Below are 13520 nucleotides of genomic sequence, written 5' to 3'. Positions count from 1 at the left end.
TAAATAGGTGTCAGTGTGTCAATTTTTGTTGGTTTACTATTTTGTTTCATATGTTGCACCTGCTGGGTGGCGCAGTGGGTATCGATGTTGCCTCACAGCAGGAAGGTTGCTGGTTTGAGCCTCGGCTGGGTCAGTTGGCGTTACTGTGTGGAGAAACATGGAGTTTGCATGTCCTCCCCGTGTTGGCGTGGGTTTCCTCCGGGTGCTCTGGTTTCCCCCACAAGTCTAAAGACATGCACTAATGGTGAATTGGGTAAGCTAAATTGTCCATAGTGTATGTGTGTGAGTGGGAGTGTATGGGTGTTTCCCAGTGATGGGTTGCAACTGGAAGGGCATCCGCTGCGTAAAACATATGCTGGATAAGTTGGCGGTTCATTCCGCTGTGGCAACCCCTGATTTATAAAGGGACTAAGCTGAAAAGTAAATGAATGAATGTTCCACCTGCCTTGTTTCCTTGTGATGTGCGCACTGACCTCTTTTCAGAAAATCCACACAAGCTAGCATCATCAAGTACTGCCCTGGCACACATTTATAATTGTGTTTTCATGGATTTGTGTAAATAGTTGTTGTCTGTGCGTAAATGCAAAAAAATAACCATTTTGCTTTTAGTAGATTATTGCCATGTAAACATCCCTCATTAAACAAAGTCATACAGGACACAATATGATTGACAAACAGTGCTGGGGAAAGCTACTTTAATGCATTTCAATATTGAGTTACTCCCCAAAAAAGTAACTAGTTGTGTTTCTTAGTTACTTTTTATGGTAAGTAATGCTTTACGTTACTTTTGAGTTACTTTTATCACCTAGCTGAGGCTTGATCAGTTTCAGAACTTCTTTTTTTTTTCTTTCTTTCTTTTTTAATAGAGGAGCTCTGCGATTAACAACACACTTTATAACCTACACCAACATTTACCTTTAAAAAAACATATCAAAAAATTATATTTTAGGATAATGTTATCTGAGAACTTCCTGACCCCAGAGCTATACATGCCGTATATACAGATTAATGAAATTTTAAAGCAATGCGTTTGCTACTTTTGTACTATTTGTCTTAAGTAAATGAGGCTACGCTCACACTGCAGGCAAATGTGGCATGAATCAGATTTTTTTGCCCACATGTGACTCAGGCAATGACAGTGTGAACAGCCCAAACCGCATGGAATCTGATCTTTTCACTTCAGATTTGTGCCACTTTCATATGTAGTATTAAATCAGACACAGATCTGATGTTTTGCAATGCGACCGCAGTGTGAAAGGTTATGAGGGATTTCATGTGACTTTTACATAATCTTCGAGTGACATGCGTCATTCTGTACATTTTAATAACAAGGCAAAAGCAACACAATCTCACAGCAATTCTTACCTTTTTGATTTAGTGGCTAATTCATATGAATTTGTCTGATCTTATTCGTACATTTTCGTACGATTTGCTCATCCCCCAATGATGGTTGGGTTTAGGGGTGGGGTTAGGTGCCATCCCTCCTTTTTAAAATCGTACAATTTCGAACGACTGAACTCGTACGAATTATAAGGTGCGGTCACACCGGGCTTTGTGTGTGCGAAATTCTGTCGTGCGGCGCTGCGAAAAGGGGCGGTATTAAACAAGATGATTAGACATTAAAAAAAGCGAGCGATTGTTCCATGCTTTAAATATCTGTCCAGAGAGGTCCTGTTTTGATCCTCGATGGGTCTCACGCAGTCAAGTGATGCGATTTCGCAGGTCAGAGTTCACCAAGATTGAACTTTGCACTGCAGCAACATGCGAAACTTGACGCATGACCCCGCGTTTCCGGTCTGACGTATTCGCATGCGTATGAATGGAAGTCTATGGGAAGAAAAGTCAAGTGTGACCGTAGCTTTAGCCACTAAACTGCAAAACTGGTTCTTAACCAAACTGGTTAGTTGCAAAGGAGGGGGAACTTTCTCTCCGTGAGAAAAAAAGGGCAGGTGCTCAAGCACCCAAACCCCCCCTTCTGCATGTGTCTGTTGTTTATATCTAAGTAAAATGAAATAACTCTGCAAACAGAGATAAACCAACTCCGCCTTCACAGTTCAGTCTGCGGCTGCTCATTCTTTCTTGATGAATTCACAAAACCAGAGAGCCTCGCGCCGCGCTTGTCATAAATCACAAATAATCAGTGTTTTCTATCACAAGTGACTTATTTTAAATTTCAAATGCCGAAATACACATTAGTAGTAGCAGAACAATCATTTACAGTTCATAAAATACACCACAGTTGTCTGTGAAAAGGGAAACAATCATATAAGCATGATCTGACAACGTGCTTACTTCATAGACTATAGCTTACAAATTGTGTGCATAATTAGACATTTTGTGCTGTCAAACTGCAAATCCGATATTGGCCACATTTATAAGAGCAGTTTGAACAGCCATGCAGAAAAAAAAATCTAATCTGAGAAAAAATCTGATTTGAGCACTAAACCTCACAGTGTCAACGTAGCCTCACTGTCCATTCAGATAATCCCCTTATCTTTTCTTCGATGCATTCAAAATAATGAACACACTTCCTTATTGACTGCGATTCATTGAGACTAATTTCATTTTAATTCAGCAATTTTTAATTATTATTTATTTAATTAAACTAAAAAGTAACTCGCATTACATTTTCAAAACAGTAACTCAAATATTATTACTTTATTTTAATTTTAAATGCGTTACTTTAAACTCGTTACTTAAAAAAGTAATATTATTACGGAACTCGCGTTGCTTGTAATGCGTTACCCCAACACTGTTGTGTTAAATGTGTTAAATTTGCTATTTAATCACTTCCATTGATGTTTCGTGCCCCACGACGTTGTGTTTTACTTGTACAAGATGTACACTTTGTAAATATGCTAATCCTTTTTTCTATCATTGAGAAAAGAGCCGTCTGAAATAATATAAACCAGGTAATAAAACATTGTGAATACTATGATTGTTTGCGCGCTCTCTTGATGTTTAGTTCAGACTCACACACTTTGCACATCATGTGGAATCACTTTGAAACACTTCTTTATTTGTTTTCTGGAATCCCAAAAACCATTTAAACACAGTCGTCACCATATTTAATAAAAACATTATTATTGCATATGGATCATAAGACTCCATATTATTAGGTACAATCTTTCAGATGTGTACTCTTGAGTATATTTAAAATGTCAACCTAGCGTGATAATTCCAGCTAGTTTTTAGCAAATATTTGAGACAGGATGTACTCAATGCCCAAATTTCTTCAGGAAGCAAGCACGATAAAGCAAAGCGGAGCGCAAGGAAAGGGAAGAGACGTAAATGTTTTGGCTTGGAGGGTTGATGTTACACATGTAGGGAATGGGCGCTGAGATAAGAGCTTGCGCTGCTGTGAACTGAGCCTCATCTCCAGTTTACATGCCTTTCTACTGAAGGAGAGATGAAGGGCAGACGTGAAAGAGAAGGAGAGCTGGAGCCGATCAGCCTCGTCTCAGATCATGGAGCTTCTGAGCCACGCTCTCTAATTCAGACTCAATGGCAGCCAGACTCTCGATCTCAGCATCCTGATGACAAGACACAAAAGAAGATCATTAGGGAAACATCTATGTACACACATGAAGAACACATCTCTGCATTTATTTGGTCAAATATTCAATAGAAGCTGTGCTATTGTGAAATTACGTAACTGCTTTTTATTTCTGCATCATTGCTAGAGTTGTCAGCATCACACGGTCCTTCTGAAATTAGTACTATGCAGATTTGCTGCTCAAGAAATTTCTATTATTATCAATGCTGATTTCTGATCTTTTTGCTGATTCATTATTACCCATGCACTGCAAAAAAATCCTTTTCTTTCTTGGTTTTAGACTTGTTTCTAGTCCAAATATCTAAAACGTCTTAAATCTAGAAGCATTTTCTAGACAAGTAAAAATGTTTGTCTTGTTTTCAGAAATAAAATGTAAAAATTAAAAATGCAAAAAATATATAATAAATACAAATCTGCCAAATAATCTTGTTTCTGCTTAGAAATAAAAATATTTTGCTTACCCCACTGGCAGATTATTTGTCCGGTTTTAAAGAAAAACTCACTTGATTTTTCATTTTATTGCTAAAAATAAGTCAATATTCTTTTGCTTGATTAGAAAAGGATTCTTGCTTGAAAGATTTTTAGATATTTAGACTAGAAACAAGACAAAAACTCTTAGTAAAAAAGCATTTTTCAGTGTGTTTTGTTAGTGAGCTGTATTAAGGTTTCAAAATATATATTAGTATTGCATAAAAATATTTTAGAACTGTCAATAATATTAGTTAATATTTATATTATTTGTTTGTATAAAATTTTTGACATCTTATTTTCATTCAGAATCGTTCATGAACATGCCTAGAAAGTTTCACTCCTCAGACAGGATTTATACTGGGTATATTTTATAAATGGAGAGTTAAAAATAGTACTTCAATACTTTTGAAGGTCATATTCACAAACTATATATTTTAAACAACATTAAAAACAAATGAATTTCTGTCCCTGATTCTGATTGGCCGAGCCACTTTTAAATCTGTTGTTCTAAACTATTTTCATTCATTTATTCTCTTTTCAGCTTAGTCCCTTTATTAATCCGGGGTCGCCGCAGCGGAATGAATCGCCAACTTATCCTGCACATGTTTTATGCAGTGGATGCCCTTCCAGCTGCAACCCATCACTGGGAAACATCCAAACACACACACACAACGGGCAATTTTAGCTTACCCAATTCACCTATACCATATGTCTTTGAACCTGCACCTGGAAACCCACGCCAACACGGGGAGAACATGCAAACTCCACACAGAAATACCAACTGACCCAGCCAAGGCTCAAACCAGCGACCTTCTTGCTGTGAAGTGATTGTGCTACCCACTGCGCCACCGTGACACTCAAAACTGTTTTATTTGATGTTTATTTATCAGTACACTGTTCACCAGCACTAAATTCACTAACCATGGCCTCTTTGAGCGTATTTCATGAATGTATGTTATTTATGAACATTTATTTTAAAATGTACTATTCCTATGTCATTTCTGTGTGGTTTCATAAACCAATATTGGTGTTTTAGATTAAATCCCAAGCAGGTACACAAAAAAATTGATGTTTGCTGCTTCTTCAAGCTGCTTATTTAAAATGAGCTGAATCAACACAATTCTTAAGTTTTTTTGTAGGAGGGGAATTTAAATTTTTAATCCGCTTAAATTTGTAAAAACAATTAAGTTAACTCAATCAATTTGGGCGTCACCGTGGCGCAGTGGGTAGCACGATCGGTTCACAGCAAGAAGGTCACTGGTTCAAGCCCCAGCTGGGTCAGTTGGCACTTCTATGTAGAGTTTGCATGTTCTCCCCATGTTCGCGTGGGTTTCCTCCGGGTGCTCCGGTTTCCCCCACAGTCCAAAGACATGCGGTACAGGTGAATTTAATAAACTAAATTGGCTGTAGTGTATGTGTGTGTGAAAGTGTGGGTGTTTCCCAGAATTGGGTTTTGGCTAGAAGGGCATCCGATGCGTAAAAACATATGCTGGATAAGTTGGCGGTTCATTCCGCTGTGGTGATCATTGATTAATAAAGGGACTAAGCTGAAAAGAAAATGAATAAATGAATCTATTTATGTTGGGTCAACAAGAAGGAATTTTATAGAACCCAACATTTTTTACAGTGTAAATTTGACCCACAAGATAAAAGTCATACCTAAATTTTGAACGTAACACAAGGGTTAAAAAAAGTGCAAGTAGGCACCATACCCCAGTCTTCCTGCTGCCACTGCCCTCTTCTTCACGTTTGTCCTGTGTTTGGGTTTGTGCCATCAGCTGCAGCTCCTGCTCCTCTGGGCTTCTCCACAGATCCCCCTCTTGGTCCTCTCTCTCCTTGGAGTGCTGGGGCTCCCAGCGTTCATCAACTTTTGGGCTCGTCTCCACTCTCTTGTGGGACACTTTACTTACACGACTCCAGCGCTTCACTCCAACCTCTCTTTTCTTCTCCTCCTCGTCTTCTTCTGGCTCTTCTTTTGAATGCGTTCTCTCAGTTTCGTCTCCTTTGTGTTCTTGATTGTCCTCCATGACGGATTGTTTCACATCGGGATTCACTTCGACATCATCTGTGGCTGTTGGCCCTTCTGATGAAAAGGGGACAAGGTTAAGATTATTATTATTATACCTTCTCTATCTTTGTCTCCTCTCACTATTACACACACACACACACGCACTTAGTTTTGTGCAGCATCAGCAAAGGCAGCACTCTGTTAAATTAAACTCTGTCTCTTGCCAGCTGTCTGCTCACTGGCTGTGGGTACGTTTGCATGGACATCAGTAATCTAATTATTTACCTTATTTTGAATACAGCAATATAATGAGTGTTTACATAAGTTTTTACATGTTATAGCACATACATCGATTAATGGCAAACATCATTAGGTTTCTATGTGGCGCCATGTAATATTACCTCCAGAGTTTCATATATCAACACACAGCTTGTCTTCATTATGGTTTTTTGGTGTTACATTGTTAACTGTGTGAAAGCCTGGAGTGCAGTTAATGATTATCATCATGCTAATAGACAATGTGGATACAATTTCTCGCTCTTGCTGTGTTTCTTGCTCTTACTTGTGTTTAGAAAATGAACGAAGGCCTCGAGGGTTTGGAATAATTAAATAATTTTGAAGTAATTACTGATAGATTTTTAATTTTTTTATGTAAACTATCCATGGGTGGGGCAGCACGGGCAAGATGGTCGCTGGTTCAAGTCCCGGATGGTCCAGTTGGCATTTCTATGTGGAGTTTACATGCTCTATTTATGTTTGCATGGGTTTCCTCCAGTTCCAGTTCCCCCACAGTCCAAAGACATGTGGTACAGGTGAATTGTATGGATTAAATTGGCCGTAGTGTATGAATGCATGAGTGAATGTGAGAGTGTATAGGTGTTTCCAAGTAATGGGTTACGGCTGGAAGGGCATCCGCTGCGCAAAACACATGCCGGAATAGTTGGCGGTTCATTCCGCTGTGGTGACCCCTGATATACAGTTAAAGTCAGAATTATTAGCCCCCCTTTATATATTTTTTCTTGTTAAAATATTTCCCAAATGATGTTTAACAGAGCAATGAAATGTTCACAGTGTGTCTGATAATATTTTTTCTTCTTATTTGTTTTATTTTGGCTAGAATAAAAGCAGTTTTTATTTTTTTATTAACCATTTTAATGTCAAAATTATTAGCCCCTTATTTTATTTTAGATAATCTACAGAACAAACCATTGTTATACAATGATTTGCCTAATTACCCTAACCTGCCTAGTTAACCTAATTAACCTAGTTAAGCTTTCAAATGTCACTGTATGCTGTATAGAATTGTCTTGAAGAATATCTAGTAAATTATTATTTACTGTCATTATGGCAAAGATAAAATAAATCAGTCATTAGAAATGACTTTTTAAAACTATTATCTACTCTCCGTTACACAGAAATTGGGGACAAAATAAACGGGGGGGGCTAATAATTCTGACTTCAACTATATACGGGACTAAGCTGAAGGAAAAATAAATGAATGAACTATCCATTTAAGGCAGGGGTGCCCAATACGTCGATTACGATCTACTGGCCGATCGCAAAAGATCGCATGTCATTAAAAATAGACGTTAGCCTATCATCCATCCTCACTGAAATTTGTCGCTTGATTGACATACAGGCCAGCGTAAATGCGTAAAACCATGCGTAAAACCAACTTCACTACACTGTAAAAAGCAATAGCTGTTCTCACTCGAAAAATTAAGTGCAGTTAACTTATTATGAATCAGTTTGTTGATTTTACAATATTTAAACAAGTAGTCCAAACTTTTTAGAACATTAAGTTGTTAAACTAAATAGATTCAAGTAATCTTGAATTACAATAATATGCATTTACAACTTTCGCGTGGTCATGTGTCAAAAGCATGTTAATAATAGAGAATGATGATGATGAACTGAGGAAACAAGAATTAAAACTTAACCATAATAAAATACAAGCATAATACATCTGAGAGCTTTTTCAAATATATTAATATTAATAAATTGAATAATATTTATATGATTATATAATAAATTATAATATTTTATATATTATAAAATATTTATATAATAATAAATAACTAATATTATATAAATATAATTTATTTATTATTATTTATTTATTATTATTATTACTACATTAAACCTTGGCTGAAAATTACTTGTTATAAAGTGTTATTTTGTTTTTTGCTGTATGCATAGGCTATATAATACAATAAAATGTTTTAAAAGTATAGATATTGGTTTTTAGGGTGGCACGGTGGTGCTGTGAATAACACTGTCACTTCACAGAAAGAAGGTTGCTGGTTTGAGCTCTGGCAAGGCAAGTTGGCATTTCTGTGTGGAGTTTGCATGCTCTCCCCGTGCTCATGTGGATTTCCTCCAGGTGCTCTGGTTTCCCCCACAGTCCAAACTGTAGGTGAGTTGGGTAACCTAAAATGTCTGTGATGAATGTGTGTGTGTGTGTGTGTGTGTGTGTGTGTGTGTGTGTGTGTGTGTGTGTGTGTGTGTGTGTGTGTGTGTCTGCGTGCGTGCGTGTGTGCGTGCGTGCGTGCGTGCGTGCGTGCGTGCGTGCGTGTGTGTATGTCCTGGTCCTCCAGGTTGGGGGTTGAGTGTTGGGCTAATGACCCACCGCATAAAAACAAGATGGCCCTTAGCGTGTGTAAGGTATTGGATTTTGTCTTTACTTAAATGTTTTAGTTCAGCTTACTTAATCATTTTAAGACAATCAGTTTCCTAATATTTTCCTAGTAATGTGAACACTAATAATAAGTTAACACAACTGACTATTTTGAGTCAAAGCTACTGAAGTTTACTTTATTAGTAAGTTGTAAATACAAACTGTTTTAAGTTATGCTCACTTAAAATTAAAACACTACTTTAACTAGAAATTTTAAGGCAATCGGTTTCCTCAATTTATCTAAGTCAACTTATTACATTTTACAGTGTAAGTGCTGCAAAGCTACACAGTTTTGCAGCACTTTTCGAAGTTGGCGCAGTTAAGTCCAAATATCGTTCCACCATGACTGATGATCATTTGGTAGTGTGCTTGAGGCTGGCTATCAGCAACTACTGTCCAGATTATGCTTCCCTGGCTGATTCCATTCAGTGCAAGTCATCAAAGGTAATGACAAAAATATGTACAGAGTTGTAGGTTATTCCACAATATGGGTTCATACTGATTCATACAGTTATGCAAGGTACAGCAATATATGAGTTCAGATGCAAAAACCTCTAAATGCCATCTGAAATCTTCTTCTAAATTGAGCATTTTTATCAAGCTCTTGTGTGTAAGTTTAGTAATTTCTTTTTTTATGGCAAAAAAATAAGCTATTTTGATGGTCTTTAACGTGAAATAACTCAACATAAACAAAGGAGGCTGCGAATAATGCTTAAACTCTTCATATGTTGTGCAAATACAGAATTGTCAATATGTTTATAAATAAATATATGTTTTGCATTTTTATATTAGTCAAATCATTTTGACTTGGTCTTTTTATAAGTAGCTTGCATGCTGAAAAAGTGTGGGCACCCCTGATTTAAGGTAACCAAACATCTCTGCTTACATTAATCAGAATATTGTCTTTGTGTTAATATCAGACGATAGTCCATTTAAACACAGTCTGATGCCTCTTATTCTTTTAAAAATGTCACTGTTCAATCTGTCCTACTATCTCCATAAACACACTCCCCTATTAATGCTTCTATTAACAAAAGCACTAAAGCTAAACTGTTGTGCACAAAACGTCTGGCCTTTTTTACTAAGTTTCTCTGGGATCTGAGGGACACTTTTAACAGGCTTCAGGCAGTCGGCTGATCTGGACGGCCTCCAACATCAATTATAGTATCGATTCAGCGGGCCACAGCACAGCGTGGATTTCATTTCATAGATGGAGGCACTGCCACTCCGGCCCCGTTCAAGAGGCACGGCTAAATTCCTCTATTAATCTTCATTTCCCATCCCTCCCTCCTGCCTCCTGTCTTAGACACAATCTCCCGCTGTTATTCTGTAGCTCTTCAGTGCCTGAGCTACTGCCTGCTGTATGAATTCTCTCAGGACAGCCGTGTTGCTCACGCCTTTCAAAGAGTGCTGATTATGTTGCTATTGATCGAAGGGTGACAAATGGTTTGTAGGAGCACTGTGGATTTTTCTTCATTCCGCTGGGCTTTAGGTACTACACACATGATCATGGATGGATTATGGTGCTTTCAGGACTTTCATGTTGAGAATGTGGGATGCAGTGGCCAAACACCAATGCTAATATAGTAGTAGGCCTCCGTCGGTCAGTGTTGACCATGGATGAATTTAGAAATAGGGCTCCATGATATTGGAAAAGTCTGACATTACAATGTTTTGTTTTGTTTTTCTGAGATATATATTGTGATATGAATACAATATCACCAGATGGCTTATAAATAGCTCTATTTTGTAAGAATTCAGGTACAGAAATCTTCAACAAAATATTTTTAGTAGTTACAAATGGTACAGTTTCTTGTGCCTGAATGCTTTACACTCTCTTGATAAGCTCATAGAGTCATGATCAAATCAAAAGTCACAAAATTAAAGGGAAAAACATTCTAATTCAAATCCATGTATCGTACAGCTTGGCAAAAACTATATTTATTATGATGCTACACCTCATAATTAGTTAAAATATTTATAATTATCTATTGTAGTTTTTTGTGTTTTAATGCAAAATTCAAAAACAATGTAACATTATTTTTTACATATAAATGTATCATTTATACCAGAGATTCTCAAACTAGGGCCCACGGGCGAAAGTTGGCCCATGGTAATCTTTGATTTGGCCCGCCATCCATCTGAGAGGAGAGGGAGAGTTTGAGGAAGGGTTGGGGTTATTGCCTTTTAATACACATTGTCATTTCTAATTTAACATAACCTTAATTTAACATAATCAGTAGTTAGTTTTATTTTTGAGGTGTAAAAAAGGAATTAAATGTTTGAATTAAATGTTGTAAATGAATCAAATTTAAAAGAAAAAAAACATACTGTTGTTCAATGGATAGACCACAATTCAGAAGTCCTCAGTAAGCAAATCAAGGCAAAGGCAGGTGCAGCTTGTCTAGTGTATTCAGCATTAAACTTGAATGGAATTCTTATGTTTTCATTATAATATGTTCCTTATAAAATACATATATAATGCATTAGTTAATATGATTAAAGTAATATTTTCTATATATTTTGTAGTAAATGAGGAAATCACTATGGCAATATTGTAATAGAGCTTAATATATTTACCTTTGGCCCACGGCCCTCAATCAAGTTTGGTTTTTTGACCTTCATAAAAAAAAGTTTGAGCACTCCGATTTATCCATAGTGAATTCTGAGTTCTTAATCTGTATAAAATGCGATTAAGACAAAATCTTTCTATCCAAATGTAGAAACAAATCTGTTTTTAAAAATGACACCAGTGTATTATTCATAAACAAATGGCTCTTGCAAGCTGTTAGTGAATCAGTCACATACAGCATGACCATTCAAGCTCAAATCAAGACAAATAAATGTCTCCTATTTGCTGGTTCCAGAACAACTAGTGTACTTTTTGGGCTGTAATTTTTTTAACTCAGCTTTTTAGGGAATCAAAAACATACAAGATGAACAAGTGATTATTATGAGCTGGGTCTTACTGACGAATCAAAAATGATTGGGGCCACTTGTGTAGTCATGAGCAAATGACTGTTATGGGCTGTATTTTATAAAGGGTTTTCTCTTACGTCAAGATTTGCTCAGTTACATGTGTGCGCAGCAGCATGTGTAAACAGCATGGTGCACTTCTAATATATTACTGAATACATTGTTCTGCTTATTTAAACTCTAAAAAACATGTGGACGCTGATAAATCATATAGAGACGGCTTTAGGAATCAGGAAAGAGGGCAGTATTTGACAAACTGAATTGAATAGGTGGTGAAATATACATATTAGCAGCATTAATTAAGATATTAGTCTAATATTTCACTGTTCTTGACAGAAAATAAGAACTAATGTAAATATTGCAATGGAAATTCTGGTCCAGTTTAGCCAACTACAATCATTTGTTCCTCAAACGTTTTAAATATCTTCTGCTTGATTTGTTAGAACGTTTGGCAGTCTATATTACTCTAAAGAAATTCTCCTCAATAATTAAATAACTAAATAATAATTAATGACTAAAGTTTCATTTGGTTTAGTGGCATTGTTTACTGTGCCAACAATATAGCAACTAATGATGCATAATGAAAACACTCTATTAATCAATAAAAACATTGGACAGCTGGTGCAGCCTGATTCATCAACAAGTGACTCTTTATGCTGGTTCTTATTAGAGCATCAAAAGCATACAGCACAGCCCACATGTAGTCTTATTCATTAATAAATGAGCTGCTTCTATTATAAGCTGGCTTTTTAAGCCTTCATTGGGACCAGTTTTATTAGATTCACAAACAAATTATTTATTTTTTAGTACACCCAAGACATACTTTGTAATCTGGTTCCTCAAATGATTGACTCTTCCAAAAAAAATGGTACTTTTGCCTTTTCATAATCAGACAAATGGACATTTAAACTGAAATAAACCCAAGTGAATCAGAACTGAATAAACTGTAATCATTGGATCATCATGATCAAATTGAATCGAGCGAGTGAATCAGAATCAGATCAGGAAATGTCACAGAACAGAAAATAATAGTGCTCGGCCAGCATTCAGGAGGAACAAATAACATTTCCCATTTCTTTGTGTATATCAGATACACACTTAAGCTGTGTTCATCTACACTTGTTTCCAGGTATCAAGTCTCTCATAAGGAGCTCTCTGAATCTGAGAGGCCCCAGAGAACTGGCCTCATTGTGCTGGTCTATAACGTGTCCTTGCACTTAAAGGGACACTCCACATTGTTTGGAAATAGGCTCATTTTACAACTCCCCTACAGCTAAATTATTGACCATATGAAACCATTCAGCTGATCTCTGGGTCTGGCACAAGCAAAAATAAATGTCTCCTTTCTGCTGGTTCTTGTTATTAAATCAAAACAAACAGAACTAGTGACTAGTAACGACGACATGAACAAGTGATTATTATGAGCTGGATCTTATTGATGAATCAGAAATAACTGAGGCCACCCGTGTAGTCTGATTCATGAACAAATGACTGTTATGAGCTGTTTCTTATAGAGGGTTTGTATTTACGTCAAGATTTGGTCAGTTACATGTATGCGCAGCAGCATATGTAAACAACAGCATAGATTGCATTTTTAATATATTACTGAAAAACATTGTTCTGCCTATTTAGCTTAGCATATATCATTGAATTGGATTAGACCATTAGCATATATATATATATATATATATATATATATATATATATATATATACAGTTGAAATCAGAATTATTAAACCACCTTTGAATTTTTTTTCTTGTTTGAATATTTCCCAAATGATGTTTAACAGAGCAAGGAAATTTTCTCAGTATGTCTGATAATATTTTTTCCT

The 13520-nt window shown here is 36.4% G+C and overlaps 1 protein-coding gene across 2 annotated transcripts in view; it reads right to left on the bottom strand.

Moving 5' to 3' along the window:
* Positions 1–3007: 3007 nt before the first annotated feature.
* Positions 3008–13520, bottom strand: part of chga (chromogranin A) — a 28107-nt gene continuing 17594 nt past the window's right edge. Inside the window, exons 7-8 of one of the 2 annotated variants that reach the window (XM_056481390.1) lie at positions 5740–6107; positions 3008–3533 (exon numbers count right to left, since the gene is read on the bottom strand). In XM_056481390.1, the coding sequence (XP_056337365.1) occupies positions 3450–3533; positions 5740–6107 (452 nt within the window). In that variant the 3' untranslated portion in view covers positions 3008–3449. Of the gene's footprint in view, positions 3534–5739; positions 6111–13520 lie in introns of both variants that reach the window. The other variant, XM_056481389.1, reaches the window with a different exon arrangement.

The sequence above is a fragment of the Danio aesculapii genome, chromosome 20 (assembly GCF_903798145.1).
Source record: "Danio aesculapii chromosome 20, fDanAes4.1, whole genome shotgun sequence".
NCBI lineage: Eukaryota > Metazoa > Chordata > Actinopteri > Cypriniformes > Danionidae > Danio > Danio aesculapii.
Note: the sequence above shows the minus strand (reverse complement) of the source record. Positions and strands in the feature narration are given on the sequence as shown.